This window comes from Rhinopithecus roxellana, chromosome 5, assembly GCF_007565055.1.
Source record: "Rhinopithecus roxellana isolate Shanxi Qingling chromosome 5, ASM756505v1, whole genome shotgun sequence".
NCBI lineage: Eukaryota > Metazoa > Chordata > Mammalia > Primates > Cercopithecidae > Rhinopithecus > Rhinopithecus roxellana.
The window spans coordinates 62,666,472-62,691,289 of record NC_044553.1 but is presented as its reverse complement, the minus strand read 5'-3'; the positions used below and the strand labels follow the sequence as shown (position 1 = coordinate 62,691,289).

The 24,818-nt window shown below is 42.8% G+C and overlaps 2 protein-coding genes and 2 non-coding genes across 13 annotated transcripts in view; all 4 read right to left on the bottom strand.

The window, feature by feature from the left end:
- SUPT16H (SPT16 homolog, facilitates chromatin remodeling subunit) overlaps positions 1 to 7,114 on the bottom strand; it is a 36,122-nt gene extending 29,008 nt beyond the window's left edge. Inside the window, exon 1 of the mRNA XM_010355883.2 lies at positions 6,714 to 7,114. Within this exon, the coding sequence (XP_010354185.1) occupies positions 6,714 to 6,779 (66 nt within the window). The 5' untranslated portion in view covers positions 6,780 to 7,114. The remainder of the gene's footprint in view (positions 1 to 6,713) is intronic.
- Positions 7,115 to 8,039: 925 nt separating this feature from the next.
- Positions 8,040 to 24,818, bottom strand: part of CHD8 (chromodomain helicase DNA binding protein 8) — a 70,417-nt gene continuing 53,638 nt past the window's right edge. For 7 of the 10 annotated variants that reach the window (XM_030931624.1, XM_010355880.2, XM_030931623.1 and 4 more), the window contains 18 exons: positions 24,323 to 24,433; positions 23,789 to 23,985; positions 23,334 to 23,533; positions 23,072 to 23,252; positions 22,567 to 22,656; positions 22,189 to 22,292; positions 20,097 to 20,226; positions 18,121 to 18,196; positions 17,607 to 17,661; positions 17,221 to 17,428; positions 16,591 to 16,799; positions 15,787 to 16,506; positions 15,415 to 15,563; positions 14,506 to 14,808; positions 13,828 to 13,941; positions 13,457 to 13,636; positions 12,943 to 13,059; positions 8,040 to 9,021 (listed from right to left, as the gene is read on the bottom strand). In XM_030931624.1, the coding sequence (XP_030787484.1) occupies positions 8,455 to 9,021; positions 12,943 to 13,059; positions 13,457 to 13,636; positions 13,828 to 13,941; positions 14,506 to 14,808; positions 15,415 to 15,563; positions 15,787 to 16,506; positions 16,591 to 16,799; positions 17,221 to 17,428; positions 17,607 to 17,661; positions 18,121 to 18,196; positions 20,097 to 20,226; positions 22,189 to 22,292; positions 22,567 to 22,656; positions 23,072 to 23,252; positions 23,334 to 23,533; positions 23,789 to 23,985; positions 24,323 to 24,433 (3,711 nt within the window). In that variant the 3' untranslated portion in view covers positions 8,040 to 8,454. The remainder of the gene's footprint in view (positions 9,022 to 12,942; positions 13,060 to 13,456; positions 13,637 to 13,827; positions 13,942 to 14,505; positions 14,809 to 15,414; positions 15,564 to 15,786; positions 16,507 to 16,590; positions 16,800 to 17,220; positions 17,429 to 17,606; positions 17,662 to 18,120; positions 18,197 to 20,096; positions 20,227 to 22,188; positions 22,293 to 22,566; positions 22,657 to 23,071; positions 23,253 to 23,333; positions 23,534 to 23,788; positions 23,986 to 24,322; positions 24,434 to 24,818) is intronic. The other 3 variants (XM_010355878.2, XM_010355877.2, XM_030931630.1) reach the window with 1 other exon arrangement.
- Positions 14,144 to 14,247, bottom strand: LOC115898007. The gene has a single exon (XR_004057773.1). It is a non-coding gene; the product is annotated as a small nucleolar RNA U6-53/MBII-28 (small nucleolar RNA).
- LOC115898006 lies at positions 19,565 to 19,674 on the bottom strand. The gene has a single exon (XR_004057772.1). It is a non-coding gene; the product is annotated as a small nucleolar RNA U6-53/MBII-28 (small nucleolar RNA).

The window sequence follows — 24,818 nt, the reverse complement described above, 5'->3', positions numbered from 1 at the left end:
GAAAATGATTTTCAACACAGAATTTTATACCTACTACATTAACAAAGCCAATAGAGTTCACTTTGGTTAATTATATTATTAACCAAAAATAAGGACAGACTAACACTTTAAAGACATGCAAGGACTAAAGACATTTATATTCTATGCATCCTTTTTTTTTTTTTTTTTTTTTTTTTGCATGGGGTTACACTGGAGCTAGTGGTGAGCTTTTTATTTATTCTTCTTTTGAGACACAGTCTCACTCTGTTGCCCAGGCTGGAGGGCAATGGCACGATCTCAGCTCACTGCGGCCTCTGTCTCCTGGGTTCAAGAGATTCTCGTGCCTCAGCCTCCTAAGTAGCTAGGATTACAGGAATGTGCCACCATGCCCGGTTAATTTCTGTATTTTTAGTAGAGATGGGGTTTTGCCATGCCGGCCAGGCTGGTCTTGAGCTCCTGGCCTCAAGTGATCTGCCCACCTCGGCCTCCCAAAATGCTGATATTACAGGCGTGAACGAACCACTGCACCTGGCCCATTTTTTTCTTAGGAAGTTCTTAGAGAAAATATGCTAAACAAAAAACAAAGCAGAGGCTCTTGGGATATAGGGGACCCAATACTGGAAAGTCCTGAGGTTCAACAGGCCTAAAGAGTAACCTGTACAGATGGAGCAGGATAATGTGGGGGGTAGAAGTAGGGAGTGAGGTTGCTTAAAAAGAAACAGAATAAAATTCGATGAGTGTGAGAAATTTGGAATAAAAGATTGGTAACACTATGATAGACCTGTTGGAGAAAATTAAGGCTAGGGAGATTTTTTTTTAAAGGAGAAAAACTGAGGAAATCATAAATGCCAGGAAAAATAAAAAACTGTAAAAAAAAAAAAAAAAAAAAAAAGTCAATCATACTTTATTACTTCACCCAGCAATGAAAACATTTATATGAACGTAAACAATGTAAATAGTTAACTACTGATTTTACTAAAACTTGTGGGGAAAAGTTATTAAGAAGGACAGATGTGTGATAAAGCAAGTATAACAAAATGTTAACTGTGTGGGTGGTGGGTATATAGGGTGTACTTAAAACTCAACTTGTCTGTCTTTAAAATTTTTCGTATCAATGTGTCAGGAGAAAAATGTTAAGGTATTAGGAGATAGGGAAGTTGGAATGAGTGTGATGATACAAAGAAGTTAAATTCAGATCTACCATAAGTTAATAACGGTTAAAAATCCACAAATCAAGAAACAGTAGTATACACAGATATTATTTAGAAATATGAAAGAAACAAAAAACTCGAAGTGGTTGCCTCTGGGACAGGTGACTTTTTGTTTTAAGGCTTTTATTAGAACTATGATTTTTAAAAAACTGTATTACTGATTAAAATAATTTTTAAAGTGAGAGTTAAATAAAATATAAAACAGATGGCAAAGAATCTGCAAAAATTGTGAAGGTGGTATCTGGATGACAAAAGTTGGAGAAATAGAGTAGCAGAAGAACAATTATCTTCCTTTGAACCATATGGGATACTGCCTTAAAAAAAGAAAATATTTTTGCAGTCTGGTTATAGCTAAATACCCATATAATCAGTTACCACTGTTCACTGAGTGACTACTACATGCCAGGCACTGTAGTTGTTAAGAGGGATAAAAAGTAAATACAAAAGTAGAGATCTAGGGCCGGGTGTGGAGGCTCACACCTGTAATCCCAACACTTTGGGAGGCTGAGGCGGGTGGATTGCTTGAGGCCAGGAGTTAGAGACTAGCCTGACCAATATGATGAAATTCCATCTCTACTAAAAATACAACAATTAGCCGACCATGGTGGCACACACCTGTAATCTCAACTACTCAGGAGGCTGAGACATGAGAATCACTTGAACCCGGGAGGCAGAGATTGCAGTGAGCTGAGAATGCATCACTGCATTCCAGCCTTGGTGACACAGTGAGACTGTCTCAAAAAAAAAAAAAAGAAAAAAGTAGAGAACTAGATTATAAAAGCTGAGTAAGCAACATTTAAAAAAAATCTCAATCCATCTGGGCATTTATTTCCATCTAACCCTCTTTACTCAGCATTATTAAAAAGTTTCTTGGCCAGGTGCAGTGACTTTACACCTGTATTCTCGGCACTTTGGGATGCCGAGGTAGGCGGATCGCTTGAGCCCATGAGTTTGAGACCAGCCTGGGACAACATGGTGGAACCCTGTCTCCATAAAAAGTTCAAAAAAAAAAAAAAAAGCCAACTGTTGTGGCTTGCACCTGTGGTCCTAGCTACTCAGGAGGCTGACGTGGAAGATCACCTGAGGCTGGGTTGGTTGAGGCTGCAGTGAGCCATTACTGTGCCATGGCAATCCAGCCTCAGCCAGAGTGAAACTCTTAAAAATAAAAACAAAAACAAACAAAAAAACCCTCTCTATCCCACTCCAGAGATAAAGGAGCTGTTAAGAGGTGAGTGTGAGTGAAAGTAATCCTCCGCGGGACTGAAATAACAGGAAATGCCTATACAGCTAGCTCTCCTTATCTGTGGATTCAACTGTGTACTGAAAATTAAAATGGCCAAACATTTTTCTATGTCATTACCCCCTAAAAACTAAGTATAACTATTATTTACACAGCACTTACACTGTATTAGGTATTAAAGCAATCTAGAAATCAAAAATAATGAGAGGATATACATAGACTATGCAAATATGATGCCATTTTGTATCAGGGACTTGAGCATCCTTTGATTTAGGTATCTAGGTATGCCCTGGAACCAATCCCCAACAGATACTGATGGAAGACTGAATTTTTTTTTTTTTAAACTGGGCTCTCACTATGTTGCCCAGGCTGGTCTTAAACTCCTGGACTCAAGTAATCCTTCCACCTCAGCCTCTGGAGTAGCTGGGATTATACAGGTATAAGCTACTATGTATTTTTTTTTTTTTTTTTTTTTTTTTTTTTTTTTTTTTTTTTGAGACGGAGTCTCGCTCTGTCACCCAGGCTGGAGTGCAGTGGCCGGATCTCAGCTCACTGCAAGCTCCGCCTCCCGGGTTTGGCCATTCTCCTGTCTCAGCCTCCCGGGTAGCTGGGACTACAGGCACCGCCACGTCGCCCGGCTAGTTTTTTGTAGTTTTTAGTAGAGACGGGGTTTCACCATGTTAGCCAGGATGGTCTCGATCTCCTGACCTCGTGATCCGCCCGTCTCGGCCTCCCAAAGTGCTGGGATTACAGGCTTGAGCCACCGCGCCCGGTCGCTACTATGTATTTTTAAAAATCCTTCCTGAGCCACAGAAAAGAGCTGTTGAATCTTAAGAGAACAACCCAGAACAAGAAACTAAGCTACCATAAAAATGTGCAAAGAGCCAGAAAGCTCCACTCAAGAGAAGCAATGACACTTTAATTCATTAGCTTCTTCAAAAGCACAAAGTTTCTTTGGGGTCAGTCTTCCACCACCCCAATCCTGACCGTTGGTGTAGGCTCACATGAATGTGAGTATTCCTTCTGAAAACAAATCTTTTTGACATTTTATGGAATTCTTTGAGATAAAAGGCAGATGAATGAAGTCAAGGTCCACTCATAGCAGAATGTCCCAACAGGTAGGTCTCAAATGATAAACAGATATGCCTGGAAATTGTGTCCCTCAGTCCTCAAAGCAGCTGGAACCCTAGGATGGTAGATAACCTCTTTTGTTTCTCCCAATGAGCAGCACTAATCATATTACTTGGTTAAAAATAATTATAATCATGAAAAGGCTGGCAATCTCTGAATAAGGATCTAGCAAGCATAAGAGGACAAAGAAGCATGCAGCCCATTTCCATGATCCACCACTACCACTTGGGATATTCTAATAATACAGAGAAAGTGCTGCAAATCCTTTCTGTTCTTAGCAGCTCTCACTTAAAGAATAAGAGGCAAGACTGGATCTAGACTCAAACCTCCAGGAGTCATAAAACAGTAGTACGTGCTAGTCACTGTGAAAGGTCTCTTGTTGATTTCTGACTAACTCCATTTTCCCATCTCTAAAATGACACGATTTACTTAGATACAAGGCTTAATACTTTTGAAATTTCTATTCAGTTAAAAGTACGTGATAACTGCAATTGTTTTTAGGACGTAAGTTATGAAAGTTATAATTAATAAATAGTATATTTTATTTGCAATAGCCTCAAAATAGGTACCTAACTGAAAATTAGCTTGCAGATAGGTAAGGTTAGTTCCTACTCTTATTTTTAAAAAAGGAAAGAAAAAGGTTAGTAGCTTATCAGTTCTCCACAATCCTGTGTACTTGTATTTGGAGTGCTGGAACTACTACCAGGTTCAACCACTACAGCTTTTAAGAGCTTATAATCAAGAGTATTTAAAATTAAAAAGTGGGTGTGGAGCCCAAATCATTTTTTAGTTAATTTTAGTCACAACTGAGTGTTTTCTTTTTTTTTCCCCCAGATTGAAGCTGAAAGCAAAAGGCTTGGGATTTCTCTCTTTATTTATTTATTTATTTATTTATTTTTTAAAGACGGGGTCTCATCCAGGGTGGAGTGCAGTCGCGCGATCACAGCTCACTGCAGCCTCAAACTCCTGGGCTCAAGGAATCCTTCCACCTCAGCATCCCAAGTAGCTGGGACTACAGGAACACGCCACCACGCCTGGCTAATTTATTTGCTGCTTCTTTTTTTGTAGAGACGGCGGCCTCATTATCTTGCCCAGGCTGGTCTTCAACTCCTGGCCTAGTGCTGGGATTACAGGCATGAGCCACGGTGCCCAGCCAGGATTGGAATTTTTAACATTAACTTCAATTTATTCTATTTCAATCCCAGTTTTCTCATTAAAAAAGAAAAGGTGTAAAAGAGAAAAAAGTTATACAACACACCTATATATCCCACTATTTTCTGCTATATCCAAGAGGATAAACAACCAGCTTTAACCCAGGAAACTACTATCTTTAATTAAGTATATCAGAATGGAAGCACTGTAGGCTGAAAAGACTGCATACACGAAGAACTTCTACAGGTGGGTTCTGGACACATTAACACAAAAGCAGTCTTTTGTGTTAATAAAAAGTCTTATTCAAGTAAGTTTTTCATCCACAGGTTTTGTTAACTGGTACATTTTTACACAGACTTGACGCATAACTTTATTTACACCATCAGTGTCTTATCAATGTCTAACATTCTCCCAAGATGATGTCATTAAGGTAGTAAGAGGACCAAGATAAACTTCAGTGATTTTTGAGAAACAAAAAAAACGGTGAGTGGGAAATAACTTTCATGGATTTACAGACCATTATTTTATATTAGGTTTGCCAACCTGTCTTCAGGCCACAGTTAATTTGTAATGAAAGGGAATTTAGAGCTACAGATTAGTTTTCATGAATGGTATAGAGAGAATGCAATGATTTGATGAATCTGAATCACTGAAACTAAAAACAATTTTCGATGAAAGGTTTATAGTTTCAGGGTTTATGGGTAGAAGAGAGGGTTTCGAATTTTTAGTACTTACTGATCATTAGAAAGTATCAAGGTTTTAAAATGTTTTTCTAACATAGATTATGTTCAAATAATAATATGACACTGAGAGAAGGTGCAAAAAATCGTTTGGTAGAAATTAATCAAAAAATTTTAAAAAATAAAATGTTCAGCATTCATCTAGCATTTAGTTCTTATTTTTGCTTTTCATAAAATGCAACAGAATCAATTTTATTTTCAATTATTTAATGTATTTAGCCTCAAAAGATGAAACATGCACGGGCACCTTTAATATGAATGGCAAGGAAACCACCAATTTTAATGGCTTGGTTTTAGTAGATGATCAGTTTGAAAGATAATATTTACAATGCTGAAATAAGAACTGATCATTTTTTCTCAAAACGTTTTTCAGGTTAAAAAAAAATCTTTAGTAGTTGTATCTTCCCGTGATGACAGGGTTCAGGGGCAAGACTTAAGCTAGCCAACTCACACTACATCACAGAATGCAACCAAATGTTTGCTCAATTAGTAAATTAACATCATAAAAATAAGTTTTAACTGTGGACGATTTTAAAGCAGCAAAACTGCCGAATCTTTAAAAAACTGGGAACTGCCACAGCTCTTTTAATGAACACGTGCCCCGGATACGCTAGCAAGGAACTAATAAGGTTTTAGGCATCGTTTTGTTTTGTTTTGGTATTACTAACGTCTGCAGGCTTTCAGCGTTAGGTCTCTCTCTGTAACCCATAGCACGGCCTAGAACATGAGGCGGTTGCGCGTGAGCAGTATTTCTTTTTTTAACTCCAGGAAATGCCCCGCAAACGATAAACGCTAAGAGCCCGACTGACATCCTTCTTGCCCTTCCATCTCTTCTTTACGAAGACGGTTATAACCCTGGCGGGACCAGGGGTGCAATATTGTGGTTTTGGAGGGACAGAGCGAGTGCGTGGGTGCGTGAGAACACGGCAGGAAGGGGCAACAAGACGTGACCACTGAGCAGGAGGGAAGGATGTTGCCTCTTCTAGGGCGGGAAGAGACTGCGAGAGGTGCTGTTATGCATGACCAAGGCTGGCACGCGGGGAAGATGGTGATGGCCGCAGGACAGGGTGAATGCGAGGGATTCCCTGTTAAGGGGCAGCGTTCGTGGCCGCCTCCGGTGAACGATTCGGGAGCAACGAAAAGGGTGAGGCACTGAACCCGGGAATTCCTGACCGAAAGAGAAAAAAGGGCGCCGAGAAACAGGGTTATTATGGGATGGCTGAAGGGGCTCCCTAGGAAAAATTACAGGATCTTCCTCACCCGCCAATTGCTGTACAGTCTCTTCACTCGCCGATAATAAGCGTCTTTGTCCAGAGTCACAGCCATAGCCCCAGACGCCGCTTCTCCTCGGGTTCCGAGAATCACGCGAGGTCCCGGCTCCGCCACCCGCTCTCGGCCCAGGAATCCCGCACTCTCCCAATGACCCGGAAGTATCGACCTCAAAGATGCCCTTTCCGCTTCCGGGTCCCGACAGCGTTAGGGATTTCTTTTTTTTTTTCTCCCCCAATCCTCTTTCGGATGGGCGGGGGAAAGAGAGAAAGAAAAACGGGGGAAAATCAACAAAATGTGCGAGGCAAAGAGTCGATTTTCGCGGGGTTTTCTTGTCAACTTCGCCACTGCCGCACGCGAATCGACGTCGTCACGTGACGCTCTGCCTCCGCCCTTAACTCTTAGCCCAGCCGCGGTTTCCAGGACCTCAAGGCTTTTTGCCGAGGCGGCAGCCACTAGGCAAAGCGAAGGGGGTGGTGCCTGCACCGCCCCACAAGAGCTGCCGCGCGCGGGTGTAATAGCTCCACCCCATCTGCAAAGGAAGGGGAGCGGAAAGAGCGGGATCTAGCGTGGGATAAAAGTGGTAATACTACAGTGTAACTGGGCATGCGCCCCTCCTGGAAATGATGGGAATGCGAAAGCCTTTAACTGCTCCAGAGCTGGAGGGATCCTCGGTGCCAGGATGCTGGGTCAAGCCGCGGGACAGAGAACTCATACCCAGGGAAATGGAGCCCAGCCTCGCGATAAACTACGACCCAAGCTATGGGGAGGAACCTCGCTTTCGAAAGGAAAATAATATGTCCAAGCTGTAACTGAGCAGTGGGATGGTATAAGTCAGAGGAAACAAATGACTTGAGGGGCTCCACAAACTTTTAGTTCCTTCCCACAACCCCAACGCCTGAGCCAGTTGTGGCAGCATCCTTCCAGTGAGCCAGTCCCCTTACTGCAGTTCATGAAAACTGACACTATTCTAGGGCTTGCCCCAAATAACCGTTACTTCAGTTAATTAGAAACAAAATGTAAATGGTTCCCGACGACATTCTTGCTCCCTGTCTCTTCTAAAAACTTGGAGTTTGAATCCAGAAGTTTGCCTACCTAGCATTTACCTTAAATAATTCCCTTGCCTTTAGCCAGCTAGACAGTCTACATTTATATATACCCTTTAGAGGAGTACAGATGACTTGTCTGCTCTATCCAAGGTAACTTAGTATGAATAGTATTGAACTTAAGGAAAGTGGTGCTGAAATTACCCACTATGAACAACTCAAAATCAATGCTCACATTGGGTTTGAGCAAATATAGAACCAAGGAAGAGTGGAAAAGGATTAACTTAAATTTATTAATGCCAAGGGGAAGGAAGGTAACAGTTCCTGACCCTCCAGCTGTATCCACAGTTTGGCCAGGAACAGGCTCTGCCAGAGGCTAGGGCCAGCGCTACATAGTCTGTGGTTAATGGAGGTGACTAGGGAGGGGTGAGCGCACCAGCTGCTCTAGTCTCCTTTCCTTCCCCAGAAATGAGGAAGTGGTCATGTATTATTTTAGGAGTTCCCCTGCCCACCCAATCCTCTCATAATTGGGAGCAATCAGGTACATTTTTTTTTTTTCCTTTTCACCTCCTGGAGTCCTGGACTTCCCCACATCTCCCCTGCCCCTCCCACATTTCCATAGTCCAAGGGCCAGAGTAAATGAAAAATACAGCAGCCGCCCAAGCAATGGGGCCCATGCTGGGGCTTCAGTCATCAGCATCTTCACTGGAGTCTGAGTTAGCTGGCATCATAGGATCATCAATGAGTGAGAAGTCCCTTTCTGAGCTATCATAGCCCTGAGATAAATCATCATCATCTTCTTCATCCTCATCGTCATCCTCCTCAGGTTGCAGTGGTGGCAACCGCAAGGTAGTACCAGAGGCGGTAGTCGCTGGTGAAGAGGGGTAGCCAGGGGCTCTCAAGCCTGGATGGTGATGGTGGTGATGGTGGGGGTGGGGGTGGTGGTGGTGGTGGTGATGAAGCATGGTGCTGGAGTCTACATGAGGGGATGATGCTGCACCACCCATCACAAATGGCATAAAAGGCAAAGATGCAGAAGTGGCACTGCTGTGACCCAAAGATGACACAGACTGTAGGCCACTACTGCTGTGTTGGAACGTGTTATGCAGAGATAGAGACCCAGTGCTTCCACCCTGCATGAGGGCCATCATCTTAGAAAGGTCTGGTCGCATCCTACGGGCCCGCTTCTTGCTGCTCTCTGGTGCAATAGGCCCTGGCAAAACCCGGTTGAACACTGTTTCAGTGTGATGACCCTAGGAGGAGAGAATAGAAGATAATAAAAAGAAAGAATGGGGAAAACAGAAAAGAAACCAAAGCCAACGGAGTCCTAGCTTACAATGCTTTTTTACTGAATGTACCTTAGAAGAGGCAAAACAAGCATAGCCATACTAGGCTTGATTGGTGGTAATCGGAAGGAGGAAATGCTGGACTTAGCTGGTTGAAACATTCTGATACTGAAGTTAACATCAATGATTTCATACTGAAACTCATATTAACCAGCTTTTGCTTTTTTCCCCCATGACTATATTGTATCTTCAGTCAACCATTTCACAAATGCTTACCTTTGTTAAGAAGGGGTGTGGGTAAGACAATGAATTAGTAAATGCACATTAAAAAAAACACTTAAATATCTCCTGATGGCAAGTTGTTCACCTATTCTTACTATGTGAAGTGTAGCACAACTATATTGACATTTACAATAATATCCTCTATTAGCACATCAAAGCAGGGTAAATTCAAGACAGGTCAGATAAAGACTTCTACATGTCTAGAACACCAAAAAAACTGTCAGAAACTCCTCACCAAATTTAGTAAAATAATTTTTGTTCCACATTGATAAAAAACATGTATCTGAATTTTAAGTGGCTTCTTCTAGATGTTCTGACTAAAAATTCTGATTAAGTTCATTGAAGCTAGAAGTTATTCCTGCAGGTCCCAGGAATAACGTAGTGCTAGATTCACTGTCAATTCTGTATTAAGAATTCTGGGCCGGGCGTGGTGGCTCATGCCTGTAATCCCAGCACTTCGGGAGGCTGAGGCAGGCAGATCACTTGAGGTTAGGAGTTCAAGACCACCCTGGCCAACATGGCAAAACTCTGTCTCTACTAAAAATATCAAAATTAGCCGAGTGGCAGCCAGGCGTGGTGGCTCACTCCTGTAATCCTAGCACTTTGGGAGGCTGAAGCAGGCAGATCACCTGAGGTCGGGAGTTTGAGACCAGCCTGACCAACATGGAGAAACTCCATCGCTACTAAAAATACAAAAAATTAGCTGGGTATGGTGCCACGTGCCTGTAATCCCAGCTACTGGGGAAGCTGAGGCAGGAAAATTGCTTGAACCCAGGAGGCAGAAATCGCGGTGAGCCGAGATCGTGCCATTGTACTCCAGCCTGGGCAACAAGAGCGAAACTCTGTCTCAAAAAAAAAAAAAAAAAAAAAAAAATTAGCTGGGTGTGGTGGTGCATGGCTACAATCCCAGTTACTCAGAAGGCTGAGGCAAGAGAATCGCTTAAACCCAGGAGGCAGAGGTTGCAGTGAGCTGAGATCATGCCACTGCACTCCAGCCTGGGTAACAGAACGAGACTCTGTCTCAAAACAAAAATAAATAAATAAAAAAATTCTGTACTAGTCATATTAGGATTTTCTGTGATTTTCTATGATATTTCTTAAGAGTTTCAATTGACTATAAGGGAGTAGCAGAAGTACTTGAGGTAAAAATAGGTAACAGTGAAGGAAAAGCCCTTCTTACAGGCTGCTCTATAATGTTAAATTGAAGACAGAGATGGCATTAGCCTTCTAGCCACCAGCCTTTCCCATGTCAACCATTCTATTTATTGCACTCTTGTTCTCATCAAGGCTAACAGGGAAAACTGAAACATTCTTCCATGGTAACACTTCCATCAATATAAAAATAAGCCTCATAAATCTACATATATTTTGCGTTTCAAACTTGTTAAATGCAAAATATTGATAGTTTACTTTAAAATTAATTTTGTTAAAAGATATTCCATGTGGTTATACAGACACATAAATATATGTGTATGCACATAGCCTTCCATATCCATGGATTCAACCATCTGTGCATTGAAAATATTTGAAAACAACAAAAAACTAAAAAATAAAAAGAGAAAATAATACAAATTTTAAAACAATACAGTGTAACAACTATTTACATAGCATTTATACTGTGTTAGGTATTATAAGTAATCAAGAGATTAAAGTGTATCAGAGGAAGTGTGTAGGTTACAAGGAAATACTACACGATTTTATTTTATTTTTATTTATTTATTTATTTATTTTTTTGAGACAGGGTCTCACACTCTATTGCCCAGGCTGGAGTGCCGTGGCATCATCATGGTTCACTGCAGCCTCAGCCTCTGGGCTCAAGTGATCCTCCTGCCTCAGCTCCCCCATAGCTGAGACTACAGGATTGCACCACCAGGCCCAGCTAATTTTTTTTATTTTTTGTAGAGATAAGGTCCCAGTGGGGTCCCCAGGCTGGTCTTGAATTCTTGGGTACAAGTGATCCTCTTGCCTCAGCGTCCCAAAGTGCTGGGATTACAGGTAAGAGCCACCACACCTGCCCCTACACCATTTTATATATAAAGGACTTCAGCATCCACGGATTCTGGTATCTGCGGGGGTCCTGGAACCAATCCCTTACAGATACTGAGGGATGACTATATGTGTATAAAGATTTCTGTAGAAGATCAAATGGGGGAATGATTAGATAAGGCAAGTGCTAATCCATTTTAAATGACTCTACCAAACAATGATTTATGTATGCTTTAAAAATACAACTATTGACCAGGCGCTGTGGCTCATGTCTGTAATCCCAACACTTTGGGAGGCTGAGGCGGATCACAAGGTCAGTAGTTCGAGACCAGCCTGACCAACATGGTGAAACCCCGTCTCTACTAAAAATACAAAAATTAGCTGGGCGTGGTGGCATGCACCTGTAATCCCAGCTACTTGGGAGGCTGAGGCAGGAGAATCACTTGAACCTGGGAGGTGGAGGTTACAGTGAGCTGAGATCAGTCCATTACACTCCGCCTGGGCAACAGGGCGAGACTCCGTCTCAAAGAAAAAAAAAATTACAACTATTGACCAGACATAGTGGCTCATGCCTGTAATCCCAGTACTTTGGGAGGCTGAGGCAGGTGGATCACCTGAGGTTGGGAGTTTGAGAAGAGTCTGGCCAACATGGCAAACCTTCTTTCTATTAAAAATACAAAAATTAGCTGGGCATGGTAGCATGCACCAGTGGTCCCAGCTACTCGGGAGGCTGAGGCAAGAGAATGACTTGAACCGGGGATGCAGAAGTTGCCATGAGCTGAGATTGTGCCATTGCACTCCAGCCTGGGCAACAGGGCAAGACTCTGTCTCAAAAAAATAAAAAATTTAAAAAAATACAACTATTGCAGAAAGTAAGGTAAGCATAGCCAAGAGAAACTTTTGCAGTTGTAATTTGGTGGAAAGAAGAAACTATGGGTACTTAATCCACCAAATGGCCTATTATCCATCATAAAAGTATAAGTAAATTTGAAAATATAGAATAACTTAATGGCCAAATTTATTATTATGAATTATAAAACATAGTTTCCTCTGCTTTTTCCATTACTGACATATTATTAGTGATTCTCAACCTTTCATATATTGGGAAATCTCATGATTATTTTCCTTAGTAGACCTGTCCAAACACTTCTAAAATATATAGAATTAGAAAACTTAAGGCCGGGTGCAGTGGCTCAAGCCTGTAATCCCAACACTTTGGGAGGCCGAGGTGGGTGGATCACGAGGTCAGGAGTTCAAGACCAGCCTGGCCAAGATGGTGAAACCCCCATCTCTACTAAAAATACAAAAATTAGCCAGGCGCAGTGGCAGGTGCCTGTAATCCCAGCTACCCAGGAGGCTGACGCAGGAGAATGCTTGAACCCAAGATTGCACCCGAGATTGCACCACTGCACTCCAGCCTGGGCGACAGCAGAGTGAGACTGTCTCAAAACAGAAACAAAAAACAAAAAAACTGGTTTCCTTATTGGTGAACTCAAGATAATGTTTCACAAAAACATACATAGGAAAAAAGATAAATAACATTAGTCACAATCATCATTGAAAGCCTTTAATGTCACATCTAGTGTGGGAACAGAGTAGTAATGCTGCAATTTCTCTCACCTTTTTCCCATTTCTAGAGTTAGCTGTCTGTACTGGTTCCATTCCCAAACAGTTCAATTCTGCCTTATTATTTTTTTTACATCTTTGCCACTTCTGTTTTCTGCGATCTTCCATATACTGCAATAGAAAAAAGTCAGTTACCCTACAGGAATAGAAATTTTCTCTGGAGTAATTATTAAAGTACTAGTGTCTTTTGTTTGATAATAAATGCTTATTACATAGATAAAGGATTAATCCTAGTGGAAAACTGCCATTAAGTGGGATCTCTCCAAAAAATATTAGATGGTTTATATAATAGTTCGATAGTAAATATTTGCCTAGCACTTAAGGTACTTCAACATTATTTTATTTTGGGCATCACAATTGTGAGGTTGGAAGACTGGGTATTACTAATTATTACCCTTATCTTGCAGATACAGAAATGATGATATAGTATGTCATACTTTCTCTTTCTCATGCAGCTTAAATACCGAAGGAATGACTTTAAATCTTGCTGGATGGGACTGCCACTCACCGCTAGAAATCGGGGATCAACGGCAAACTCTGGATGACCCTGTAACCACATCTCCAGTTCAGCCCGGCGAGGGGCATCCTCACCCACCAGCAAAGTACCATCCACCTTATTGATGACGGGGATCCGGGTCTCCAGGTCCACATCAAGGTGATTAGGCTCTTCCATGCACTCCACCTCCAGCTGCAAACCCAGAATCCACCCCCATGAGCACATACTCTTCTTTGGGGGAGGGAGGGAGGGGGAGCAGAGCCAATGGTGGTCATGAAATGACTCTAGTATTTTCCATTCCCTCAATCCCACTGCCTTCATCAATTATTGGGAATTAAAAAGACAATCTAATCATCAGGTGAAAGACTTTCTCTACCACCCACCTCTACCAGCTTCTTTCTGTTCCCCTTCTTCTTATGAAACAGTGGATGTCCATCTCCCATTACTCCATTCGCCATCAACTTGTGCTTCTGGAATGTTAACTTCAATCCTTCCTCCTAGGAAGACAAGCCACCCACTCAAGACATCATATGGTACATGTTTTTGAAAGTAAAGATTAAGCTTTGAGGGATGTGGGCTATAAATCATCCTCTTGCCCAACGATGGTGAGAAGGAGGCCATCTGACTAAAGGGTAAAATTAGAAATACAAGAAAACATATACACTTTTTCCTTAGAAAGATTTCACTTCTTCACCTAGTGCCCCTCAGCATTTACGAGAAAGAGTTTATTTCAACGACACCCAATGCAGGGTAAAACTCCCTACCTGGTGTCTCCGTATTAGCATGGCAACTCATCACAGGGGCAAAATCCTGCTATTTCTAAACATACTAATTTAAGAAACTTTTTTTTTGTTGAATATTAATAGAATTAATAATCAATAGGGTTCAATAAGGAAAACAACCAGGAAAAATGACTCTTCCTAAATAGATCTTTGTAAGCTCTGTGTTCTCATTTTTAAAATCAGCTAACCAAATGAGTTTAGTAACCTATTAGTAAAATTAGTTACAGCAAGGATTCCAGCCTCCTTCCCCACTTCCCAATGCCCATATGCTGAGCTTACATCTTTGATTTGAACTGTAAACTCCTTTTCATCGATGCCTCGGCGAAGTTTGGTGAACTGGGCTGCTGCTGTGGTGACTGCGGATGCTTCCTCCTCTGCCATGGAAGCTGCACTACTACTTCGTGGTGTGGGGACTGGAGAGTCACCATATTCTCCAGGAGTCAATGAGGGACTGTCTAGCAAGTGGTTGCCTGGCCCCAGAATTCCTCCTGTTACCATTTCCTGGCTCCTACGGCTAGAAGGCCACTTCCCTGAGAGTACGGCCTGGCAGACGAGGTCAATACGGTTTATCAGGACACGATCCTAAATGGGGAAAGAAAGAAATACCATTTTAAGAGTCTGAGTACTAGCTGTGTGATCCTGTGATACTCAATAGCGCCATCACTACCAGGATGGGTAAAAATCATAAGGCAGAAAGGAGGAAGTTAATACTATTAAGATTCCTAAGTTGACTGGGAAGTTTCGTGGAAAAAAAAAATGCAGCAATAAACAATTTTAAAAAACCAGAACTGGGCCGGGCACGGTGGCTCAAGCCTGTAATCCCAGCATTTTGGGAGGCCGAGACGGGCGGATCACGAGGTCAGGAGATCGAGACCATCCTGGCTAACTTGGTGAAACCCCGTCTCTACTAAAAAATACAAAAAGCTAGCTGGGCAAGGTGGCAGGCACCTGTAGTCCCAGCTACTCGGGAGGCTGAGGCAGGAGAATGGCGTAAACCCAGGAGGCGGAGCTTGCAGTGAGCTGAGATCTGGCCACTGTACTCTAGCCCGGGCGACAGAGCGAGACTCTATCTCAAAAAAAAAAAAAAACAAAAAAAAACAAAAAAAACCATATGTTCCTTGTTCCCTGGATATAATGTTACACTGTATTTCTGGACTCTACATGTCCAGGGATGAGGCTGTTTGTTACCTTGGGCCACTCAGAGGCTCTTTGTCTTTCTTGCAGTAGCAGAAGCTCAGGGGTCATTTGTTCTCCATCTTCATTTGGGAACCCATCTTGGGACATAGTGAGGGACAGGAGACTCTCTTCATCATAGAGCTTTGAGCGGGACTGGTCAGCTGGTAAGAGATTCCATAGAATGTGTGAGAAAAGATGGAAGAATAATGTCATATGGTAATGGTATTATATGGGCTTTGAATAAAGCCCCAAAGAATAACAGGTCTCTTTTAACATTTTATCAAATCAAAATAAAAATCTCTCTCAAGACGATGCATTTAGAAAAGGAAAAGAGAAGAGCGGGGAAACAAGGAAGAGGGCCAACAGCCTGTCGCATGCACTCACTTAGCTTCTCTTCCTTCTCGTCCTCACTCTCATCAGTGCTGGAGCTGGAGCTGGATGAGGATGAGGAAGAAGAAGATGATGGTGACAGCTTGCTCAAGTCCAGCTCAGAGTCTGAATCATCCTCATCCTCCAGTTTGACTGGTGGAACACTCCGAGAAACCAGAGGGGTAGTATCAGAGGGGGCTACTCGCATCTCATAGTCTTGTGGGGTTGGTCGGCTCCTGGCCACCACCTCATGCTCTAGCTTTAAAGTCAGACTCTCCAGACTGGGGACCTGGGCAGCTGTCTCCTCGGGTGACTTTTCAACAGGAGCATCTGGACGCAGGGGCAATGGTGAGGCAGTGCGTGAGGTATACTGCTGGTGCAGCAGTGGAGTAGAGCAGCGTGACAAGGATGGAGCTGGTGCTCCTGCTTGATGGTTCTGCATATAATTCATACGGGCAGCCAGAAAAGAGAAGTCTGGGTCCTGCATGATGTTGCAGTCTGTTTGGCTCACCCCATGGCGGGCTGCCCCTCGTAGAAGCTCCCCATCATGCCGAACAGGCTCCCACCATTTGGGCAATTCAGGACCAGGAGGCTGACACAATGCCAGTCGATCTTCCAAAAGGGGGTGGCATAAAACTTGTTCCCGTAAGCGCCGAAGCAATTCTATACGGTAAAGAGTCCGTGAGGCCCTCTCCTCAGTGATGGGCTCAATGAACAGATTAGGGTCTGGGGGTTCTGCAAGAGACAGGAGTAGAAGAAGAAATTAACAGAGTTGCTTCTGTTGGCATCCATCCCCACCCACTCTGCAATCCTGCTTACCATCTCCAGCTGCTGGCGGAAGGCGGCATACTTGGCGGCACATGGCCACAAAGCCATGGAAGTACTTGGTAAGGCTTTCATCTGTTTTTTTGTCTAGTCGAGCAAAAGTGCGGAAGCGATCCCAATGGAACTGCATGGTGTCAGGGTCATATTCCACACCAAACGTAGACACCACTCGATAAAAGTCTGTTTGTTCACGCCTTGTCCATCTACAAAAGGAAAAGTAGGGCAACAATAATCAGAAGAACACAAGAAAAGTGGTTATTTTTTAATGTGTTTTAGAATATCTGAAAACACAAAAATTGAAAGTAGATGCAAAAAAAGAAAAAAAAAAAAAAAAAAAGCCCAGAAGAAGCAGTGAGAGGTACTCTGTAACGAGTAAGAATTACAGAGCCAAGGGGGAAAATGGCACAGGCAAATATCAATGAGAATGTCTACACAGGAGGCCTACCTGAGAGTTAATGATTACTGTACACAAGTGAGGTTTTAATTTCTACAGGTTTAACCACCCAAAGCAGAAAAAATGGTCCCTCTGTAGAGAATTCCAAATAAATCCTTCCTGAGATGGCTTTCAGTATAGGGACCATAACTGAAGACACAGATCAGCACAGGTTCCCGGCTGTATTTTACCGTTGTTGTTTCTCCCGCCGTGCAATTTCTTTCAGCTTGAAGGCTGCTTCACAACGCCGCCTTCGCCGGTCCCCACGTTCTGCAGCCTCTATCTTCATCTGTTCTCTCTTGTAGCTGCGCTGATATGCTGTTACTAGGCGCCGAAGTCTAGCTGTTAGGGCAGAGCCTGGAGGCCAGAATAAATGGCCTGGCTGTTGGGTCACCTGGGCTGTGGAAAACAAAGTAGAATGAATAGGAAGTATAGCAAGGGTAGTAGAGGCAATACTAGTATTTTAACCCACCCAAAGGCAAAGCTCTTAGAAATCCCAGGATAGGACAGAATTCAGTGAATAATGCCCCAACCCACCACCCCACACAGAATTATACTAGTTGACCTAGAAGTTTACCTTCATCTCCATCAATCACTGAGATCTCCTCATCCATCATCATCAAGGGATCACCCTAGAGAAGGAGATCCACCCAATAGGATGGAGTGGGGAGGGAAAGGGGGGGAAGTTGGCACTCTGAAATCACTTTCTTGTGTGTGTCCTTCTACGGCACCAAGGGATCAAGAAAAACTTCTAAAGAAATGTACCCCACAAAAACTTGGTAACAACCAACTAAAAGAACAAGAAAGTAGAACCTGAAAGGTCAGTTCCTATTAATGACTCGAAGATAATAGAAGTCAGGAATTTATTAGTCAAATAATAGACTTCAATGTCCAGCTCCTCCAAAAAGTTATCCCTGATCTCCCCCGACTGGCATTACAATCTTTTCCATTAATACTTTCTATTCTCAAATGGTGTAATTCATTTTCCACTTTGTATTATAAATTAACCAATATACTTCAAGATTCAGAGAATGGGAGAAGACTTAAAACTAGTAAGAGAGAAAAGTGAGACTCAAATGAGAATTCCTTACCTCATCATCTTGGTCCTTTGGGGGACCTTGGAGTGGTTTATATTCAGGATCTTCACAATCTTTATCAAAGTCAACCCTAAAATTATGCAGAGGCACAAGAAAATGTTAATAATGTATCTTCTATCACTAAGGGGACCTGGGATGAAGACCTAGCCACACATATATCTAGCATGAAATAATCTTTATTAGTATTATTTTTGAGACAGGGTCTCACTCTGTTGCCCAGGCTGGAGTGTCATGGCCCTATCACAGCTCACTGTAGCCTCAACCTCCTGGACTCAAGCGATCCTCCTCCCTCAGCCTCCTGAGTAGCTGGGACTACCGGTGTGCGCCACCACACCCGGCTAATTTTTATATCTTTTGTAGAAGTGGGGTTTTGCCATACTGCCCAGGCTCATCTCAAACTCCTGGGCTCAAGTGATTCACACGACTTGGCCTCCCAAAGTGCTGGGATTACAGGAGTGAGCCACCATGCCTAACCTGAGACGGAGTCTCACTCTGTCGTCCAGGCTGGATTCCAGCGGCACGATCTCAGTTCACTGCAACCTATGCCTCCCAAGTTCATGCAATTCTCCTGCCTCAGCCTCCTGAGTAGCTGGGATCAAATTTTGTATTTTTAGTAGAGATGGGGTTTCGCCATGTTGCTCAGGTTGGTCTCAAACCCCTGGGCTCAAGTGATCCCAGCCTGGCCTAGTCTTTATTTTATTTTATTTTATTCTATTTATTTATTTTTTGAAATGGAATCTTGTTCCATCGCCCAGGCTGGAGTGCAGTAGTGCCATCTCGGCTCACTGCAACCTCCGCTTCCCGGGTTCAAGTGTTTCTCCTGCCTCAGCCTCCCGAGTAGATGGGATTACAGGCATGTGCCACCACTCCTGGCTAATTTTTTTTGTATTTTTAGTAGAGACGGGGTTTCACCTTATTGGCCAGGCTGGTCTTGAACTGTTGACCTTGTGATCCACCCACCATGGCCTCCCAAAGGGCTGGGATTACAGGCATGAACCACAGTGCCTGGCTTAGTATTTAATTTCGTGTTCACAGGAATGGCAGGCCAGGTGCAAAACTTTGGGTCAGTCTGGTATAGCATCCAATGGAATAAAAATAATTACAAGAAATTGACAATTACCATTCATAATTGCTTGAATTTGAAACACTTTGATCAACACAGTTCCTTTTTCTTGACAGGACTTTTTGTTATGTAATTCTTCCTCCTACCCAACTATTTACTTTTTATTACTTCATTTGAATGGCTCATGCTTTTTTGTTTTTATTACTTTGTTCTTCTGAGCAGACAGGTGGCATAAATGATTTGCAATGAAAAAATAACCCAATTTCCTCTGAGGGTCCTACACTAGGCAAACTGAGGGTGTGATCATCAAAGAGAAATCTCTCAAGTCATGATGGAATGGGTAGGTATTCATTAATTAAGCCAACTGTTTCACATGCCCCTCAGATCTTCATGTGAGAAGTTTTGTTAAACTCACTGGCACCCAAACCAGGGCAACACTGCCCTACCTGGTGGCTCAGTATTAGCATGGCAACTCATCATTGGGACATGTATTCAGGCAAAATAAGTACCTTTATGTGTCAGGTACCATTGGGAGATGATAAACCAGGGCTGAAAGTGCCTAAGGCTCTTCCACAGAAGCAACTTATAAGAGCTGCTGGCCGTTATCTTTCAAGAGACCAGTTATCCTCTCAGCTACTGCAGCTGTACAGAAAAGTGTTGCAAACCAAACCAAATAGAACATCAAATAAGCCATTCAGAAGTGACATTCATTTTCACCCTCAGATGTATCTTATGGCAACATGTGGTTTATGCAGTTTATGGAGTCCTTTATGATCGTCCTATTTTTGCTAAGGATCTATCACTTTTGAGTATAATTACAATTAAGAATCCCACTGGGTTCAGTCAAGGCTAGAGTTACCTCACAGCATAAGTTAAGAGTTTTAAAAGAATAAATACTAATGCTTACCCTTCTACTATGTCAGAGAAATTATCCAACACTCGATGTTCTGCTGCAATTGCTTTGTCATCTGGTCGGCCAGCCTTTTCTAGGAAACATAAGGCTGGGTCTGCCCTCATAGTATTATATTTCTCATAGCCTAGAAGAAAAAGGGTCATAGTTGAAGAAAATGAGAGATTTGTTTTGCCTTTATGCTTACTTTATATGCTGCTGGAATAATTAGAATATGTTCTATACTGCTCATAATGGAAAATATAGTTAGCATGTTATCTTGGACAACTACTGGGTTTATTACTATATTTAACATTTTTATAGCAATTTAGAATCATGAAGGGTTTTTAACTAGTGATTGATAGCCTTAGGCTCCCAAAGTGTTGGGATTCCAGGTGTGAGCCACCATGCCTTGCCTGCAGTTTTATTTATTTTTATTTATTTGTTTTTTGAGACAGAGTCTTGCTCTGTTGCCCAGGCTGGAGTGCAGTGGTGCGATCTCGGCTCACTGCAAGCTCCGCCTTCCGGGTTCACGCCATTCTCCTGCCTCAGCTTCCTGAGTAGCCGGGACTACGGGTGCCAGCCACCACACCTGGCTAATTGTTTTGTATTTCTAGTAGAGCCAGGGTTTCACCATGTTAGCTGGGATAGTCTCAATCTCCTGATCCGCCTGCCTCGGCCACCCAAAGTGCTGGGATTACAGGCGTGAGCCACTGCGCCCAGCCCCTGCAGTGTTATTTATCCCATTAAATGTCTCAAAAAAGATGTAGATTAAGTGCCATTACTTTTATTTTGTAGAAAAAAAACCAAAAGTATTCTTTTAAAAAAAAGACATTCTAATTCACAAAGTCACTTGGCTGAAAGTTAATGCTCACTGATTTTAGTGCCTGGGATTTGGTATTAGGCAAAACTGCTATGAGAGTAAGGAAATATTCTTACCCCTACTGTGTTTCTGTTTTGGCTAGTCAGTCTCCCTTCTTATACTCTATTTTTATTTCACTCAAAAACTGCTGCTTATACCTATATCAGAGTGACTACTGAACATTTAGACAAATGGGACATTTACAAAAATAGATTTTCAGCTCTTTCTCTTCAGTGAGGTGGCCAAGCTGACAGAGACATGCAGATCTCTGTAAAGACCCTCACAGGAAGAACCATCACCTTTGAGTTCCAGCCCAGTGACACCGGTGAAAATGTCAAAGCCAAGATCCATGACAAGGAGGGCATCCTACCTGACCAGCAGCATCTGATATTTGTGGGCAAACAGTTGGAGGATGGCCACACTCTTTCAGATTATAACATCCAGAAAGAGTCCACCCTGCAGGTGGTGCTTTGCCTCTGAGGTGACATTATTGACCCGTCCCTCTGCCTACATGCCCAGAAATACAACTGTGACAAGATGGTCTGCTGCAATTGTTATGCTAGCGTGCATCCAGAGGAAAGTCATACAAATTAAGTGTGGTTATTATTATTATTATTTTTTGAGACGGAGTCTCGCTCTGTCGCCCAGGCTGGAGTGCAGTGGCCAGATCTCAGCTCACAGCAATCTCCGCCTCCCGGGTTTACACCATTCTCCTGCCTCAGCCTCCCGAGTAGCTGGGACTACAGGCGCCAGCCACCTCGCCCGGCTAGCTTTTTTTGTATTTTTTAGTAGAGACAGGGTTTCACCGTGTTAGCCAGGATGGTCTCGAACTCCTGACCTCGTGATCCACCCGTCTCGGCCTCCCAAAGTGCTGGGATTACAGGCTTGAGCCACCGCGCCCGGCCAAGTGTGGTTATTATTAACAATAGTTGGGGTATATTACCTGCCCTGATTCGTGGGACCCTAACTTACCACAGCATACAGTGCAGTAACACACGGCTAACAGTGATTAGAGAACAGATGGGAGGCTCCCTACCTTGAGATTTACCTATCCATCTGGTTCTTCTTGAACATCTATTTATAGGAACTAACTGCTCTGCTCTGGATATTTAAGAACTAATTTCCTACTCAAATTTATTGAAGATCAATTAGATAACTCAGTTATTTCTCAGAAGCATTTTGATAAATGTTCCATCTGTGAACATAAATCTTCAGTACGAAAGGAGTAGAACAGGAGAAGGTACATACCATGTTTAAAGACTCCAATGAGCAGTGACTTGTCAGCCTCACTGTCCCACCATGTTGTTGGAACCTCCAATTGATCCACTACTGGGAACCATATGTCAATCTCACTAAAGGTATAAGAGGGCAGAGTCAGCACAGAAATGTAGGAAATTAAAGTGAGAATCCTTGCAAAGGTTATTATAGGTATCTTCCTGTATCTATGAATTTAAATACTCATGCATCTACCCTATTTCCTCCCACTAGTGTCAAGTATAGGATTAAAGACCTGATATATAGATTTAAATTATCAGGTATCCCAAAGATAGCATAAAATGAAATAAGCAAACTAATCTTTCCTCAAATAAGGCAGGCATAAATCAAAAAAATATAGCAGAATTTTACCTGGCAATGGCACCCCCTAACACCTTTTCTGCTTGGTCTCCAATAACCTCCTGCCTCAGGTAGTACAGCATTCGTACCCGCAACAGTACCCTAGAAGGGAAAGAGGAAGAGTTGGCTCAGTAACAGTGTAGAAAGTTTGAGGTGGGGCCGGGCGCGGTGGCTCAAGCCTGTAATCCCAGCACTTTGGGAGGCTGAGACGGGCGGATCACGAGGTCAGGAGATCGAGACCATCCTGGCTAACACGGTGAAACCCCGTCTCTACTAAAAAATACAAAAAAAAAAACTAGCCGGGCGAGGTGGCGGGCGCCTGTAGTCCCAGCTACTCGGGAGGCTGAGGCAGGAGAATGGCGTAAACCCGGGAGGCGGAGCTTGCAGTGAGCTGAGATCCGGCCATTGCACTCCAGCACGGGAGACAGAGCAAGACTCCGTCTCAAAAAAAAAAAAAAAAAAAAAAAAAAAAAAAGAAAGTTTGAGGTGGAAAATGTCTGCTAAATTCTATGCTTACTTGTTACACTGATGTTTCAAGTGCTTCTTATAACTTTCATCTTGGAACAAAGTATCAGGGTTATATTTCCGGATCCAATCTGCTTTATGGATATCAAAAGTGCTTTGTGACTTTACTTTTTTTCCTTTGCGTCCACGAGGCACAGGGATAGATAGACCTGGGAAAGGGGAGACATCAAAGACTTGGATTGAGAAAAACCCTTGGACCTGAAAAGGATTAGATTAACCTATAGAAAAACATAAAGTAAAGAGTTGATAATTACCTGAATGATTCTGCAATTCTTTTGTCTTGCCATTTTCGGCTGGGCTAATCAAGTCCCAGATGAAGCCTTTAATATTTTCATCCCCACGGTAGTGTAGAAGACAGTACACAAGAATGGCCCGACAAATGGTCTCCACATCTCGTTCAGTCATACGCCGCTTGAAGCGTCCATGAGATAAAATATCTCGCCATCGTCCCCAACTAAAAAACATAAAACTACATTAACATTTTTCTGAGAAATGATAGTCCCCTCACCCTCAGAATCATGTCTCTGAAAAGGTATGAAACAAAGATCTTAAAAAACGTAACAGAATGAACAGAAAAAACTCCCTCCAAGGCAAGTATTTTTTCACATGATCCCTTCACTAATCAGAGCCCCCAATTTGAAAGGCAAACAGAGAGTATCAGGATGGAGATGCAGTATGCACTGCCTCTAATGATAAGTTGGGGTCTTACCCATATACCAGGAGATGCTTTTCCACCCGAAAGCAGTCAGTGCGCCCATAGGCATGATGACGGTCATGTCTGCGGGAGCGAGGCCGCTCGTCATCCTCACTTTCCAAATCAGAGAATTCTACCAGGTCATCATCTTTCAGAGTGCTGAAGTGGCGCGTCTGTTTTCGTACTCTAGGTGTGTCAATTACCAAATTATTCTATGAAGAGAACAGAAGGAGAAGTAATTCTCTTCCTGATTTGCTCATGGGAAAAGAATAAGACAATTGTGGACTACAATAACCTTGGATGTAACATGTGTAGATACTCAGAGATTTTTTAAAATGACATGTAAAATAATCTACAGAAAGCAAAATTATTCAGAAAGCAACTACTTTTCTGGGGCCTCCTAGGTAGAAAGTATCCACAACAGCCCTTGTATACAATATACTATCATAAACAACAATTAGCATCAAATAATCAAGAGTAGCTGTAAACACTCCTGAAAGAAGTGTAGTCTTCTGCAATACTTCCTCCCTAAAAGAAGAAGAAACTCACCTTGCTGTTGAGCAGATCCATGTCTAGGTCAGCCTTTTTGGCCCACTTCTGCCAAAAGTTGGGGTCATCCAAAGAAATATCTGTCCTATTTTCAGAAGCAACAAAGCTTGCCTAGAGAAAAACAAATGTAGAGGTAAAGCTGACTTTTTTTTTTAAGTGGTGCAAAATCAGCAACTATGTTTTTTTTTGTTTTTTTTTTGAGACGGAGTCTTGCTCTGTGGCCCGGGCTGGAGTGCAGTGGCCAGATCTCAGCTCACTGCAAGCTCTACCTCCCGGGTTCACGCCATTCTCCTGCCTCAGCCTCCCGAGTAGCTGGCACTAAAGGCGCCCGCCACCTCGCCCAGCTAGTTTTTTGTATTTTTCAGTAGAGACGGGGTTTCACCATGTTAGCCAGGATGGTCTCGATCTCCTGACCTTGTGATCCGCCTGCCTCGGCCTCCCAAAGTGCTGGGATTACAGGCTTGAGCCACCGCGCCTGGCCAGCAACTATGTTTTA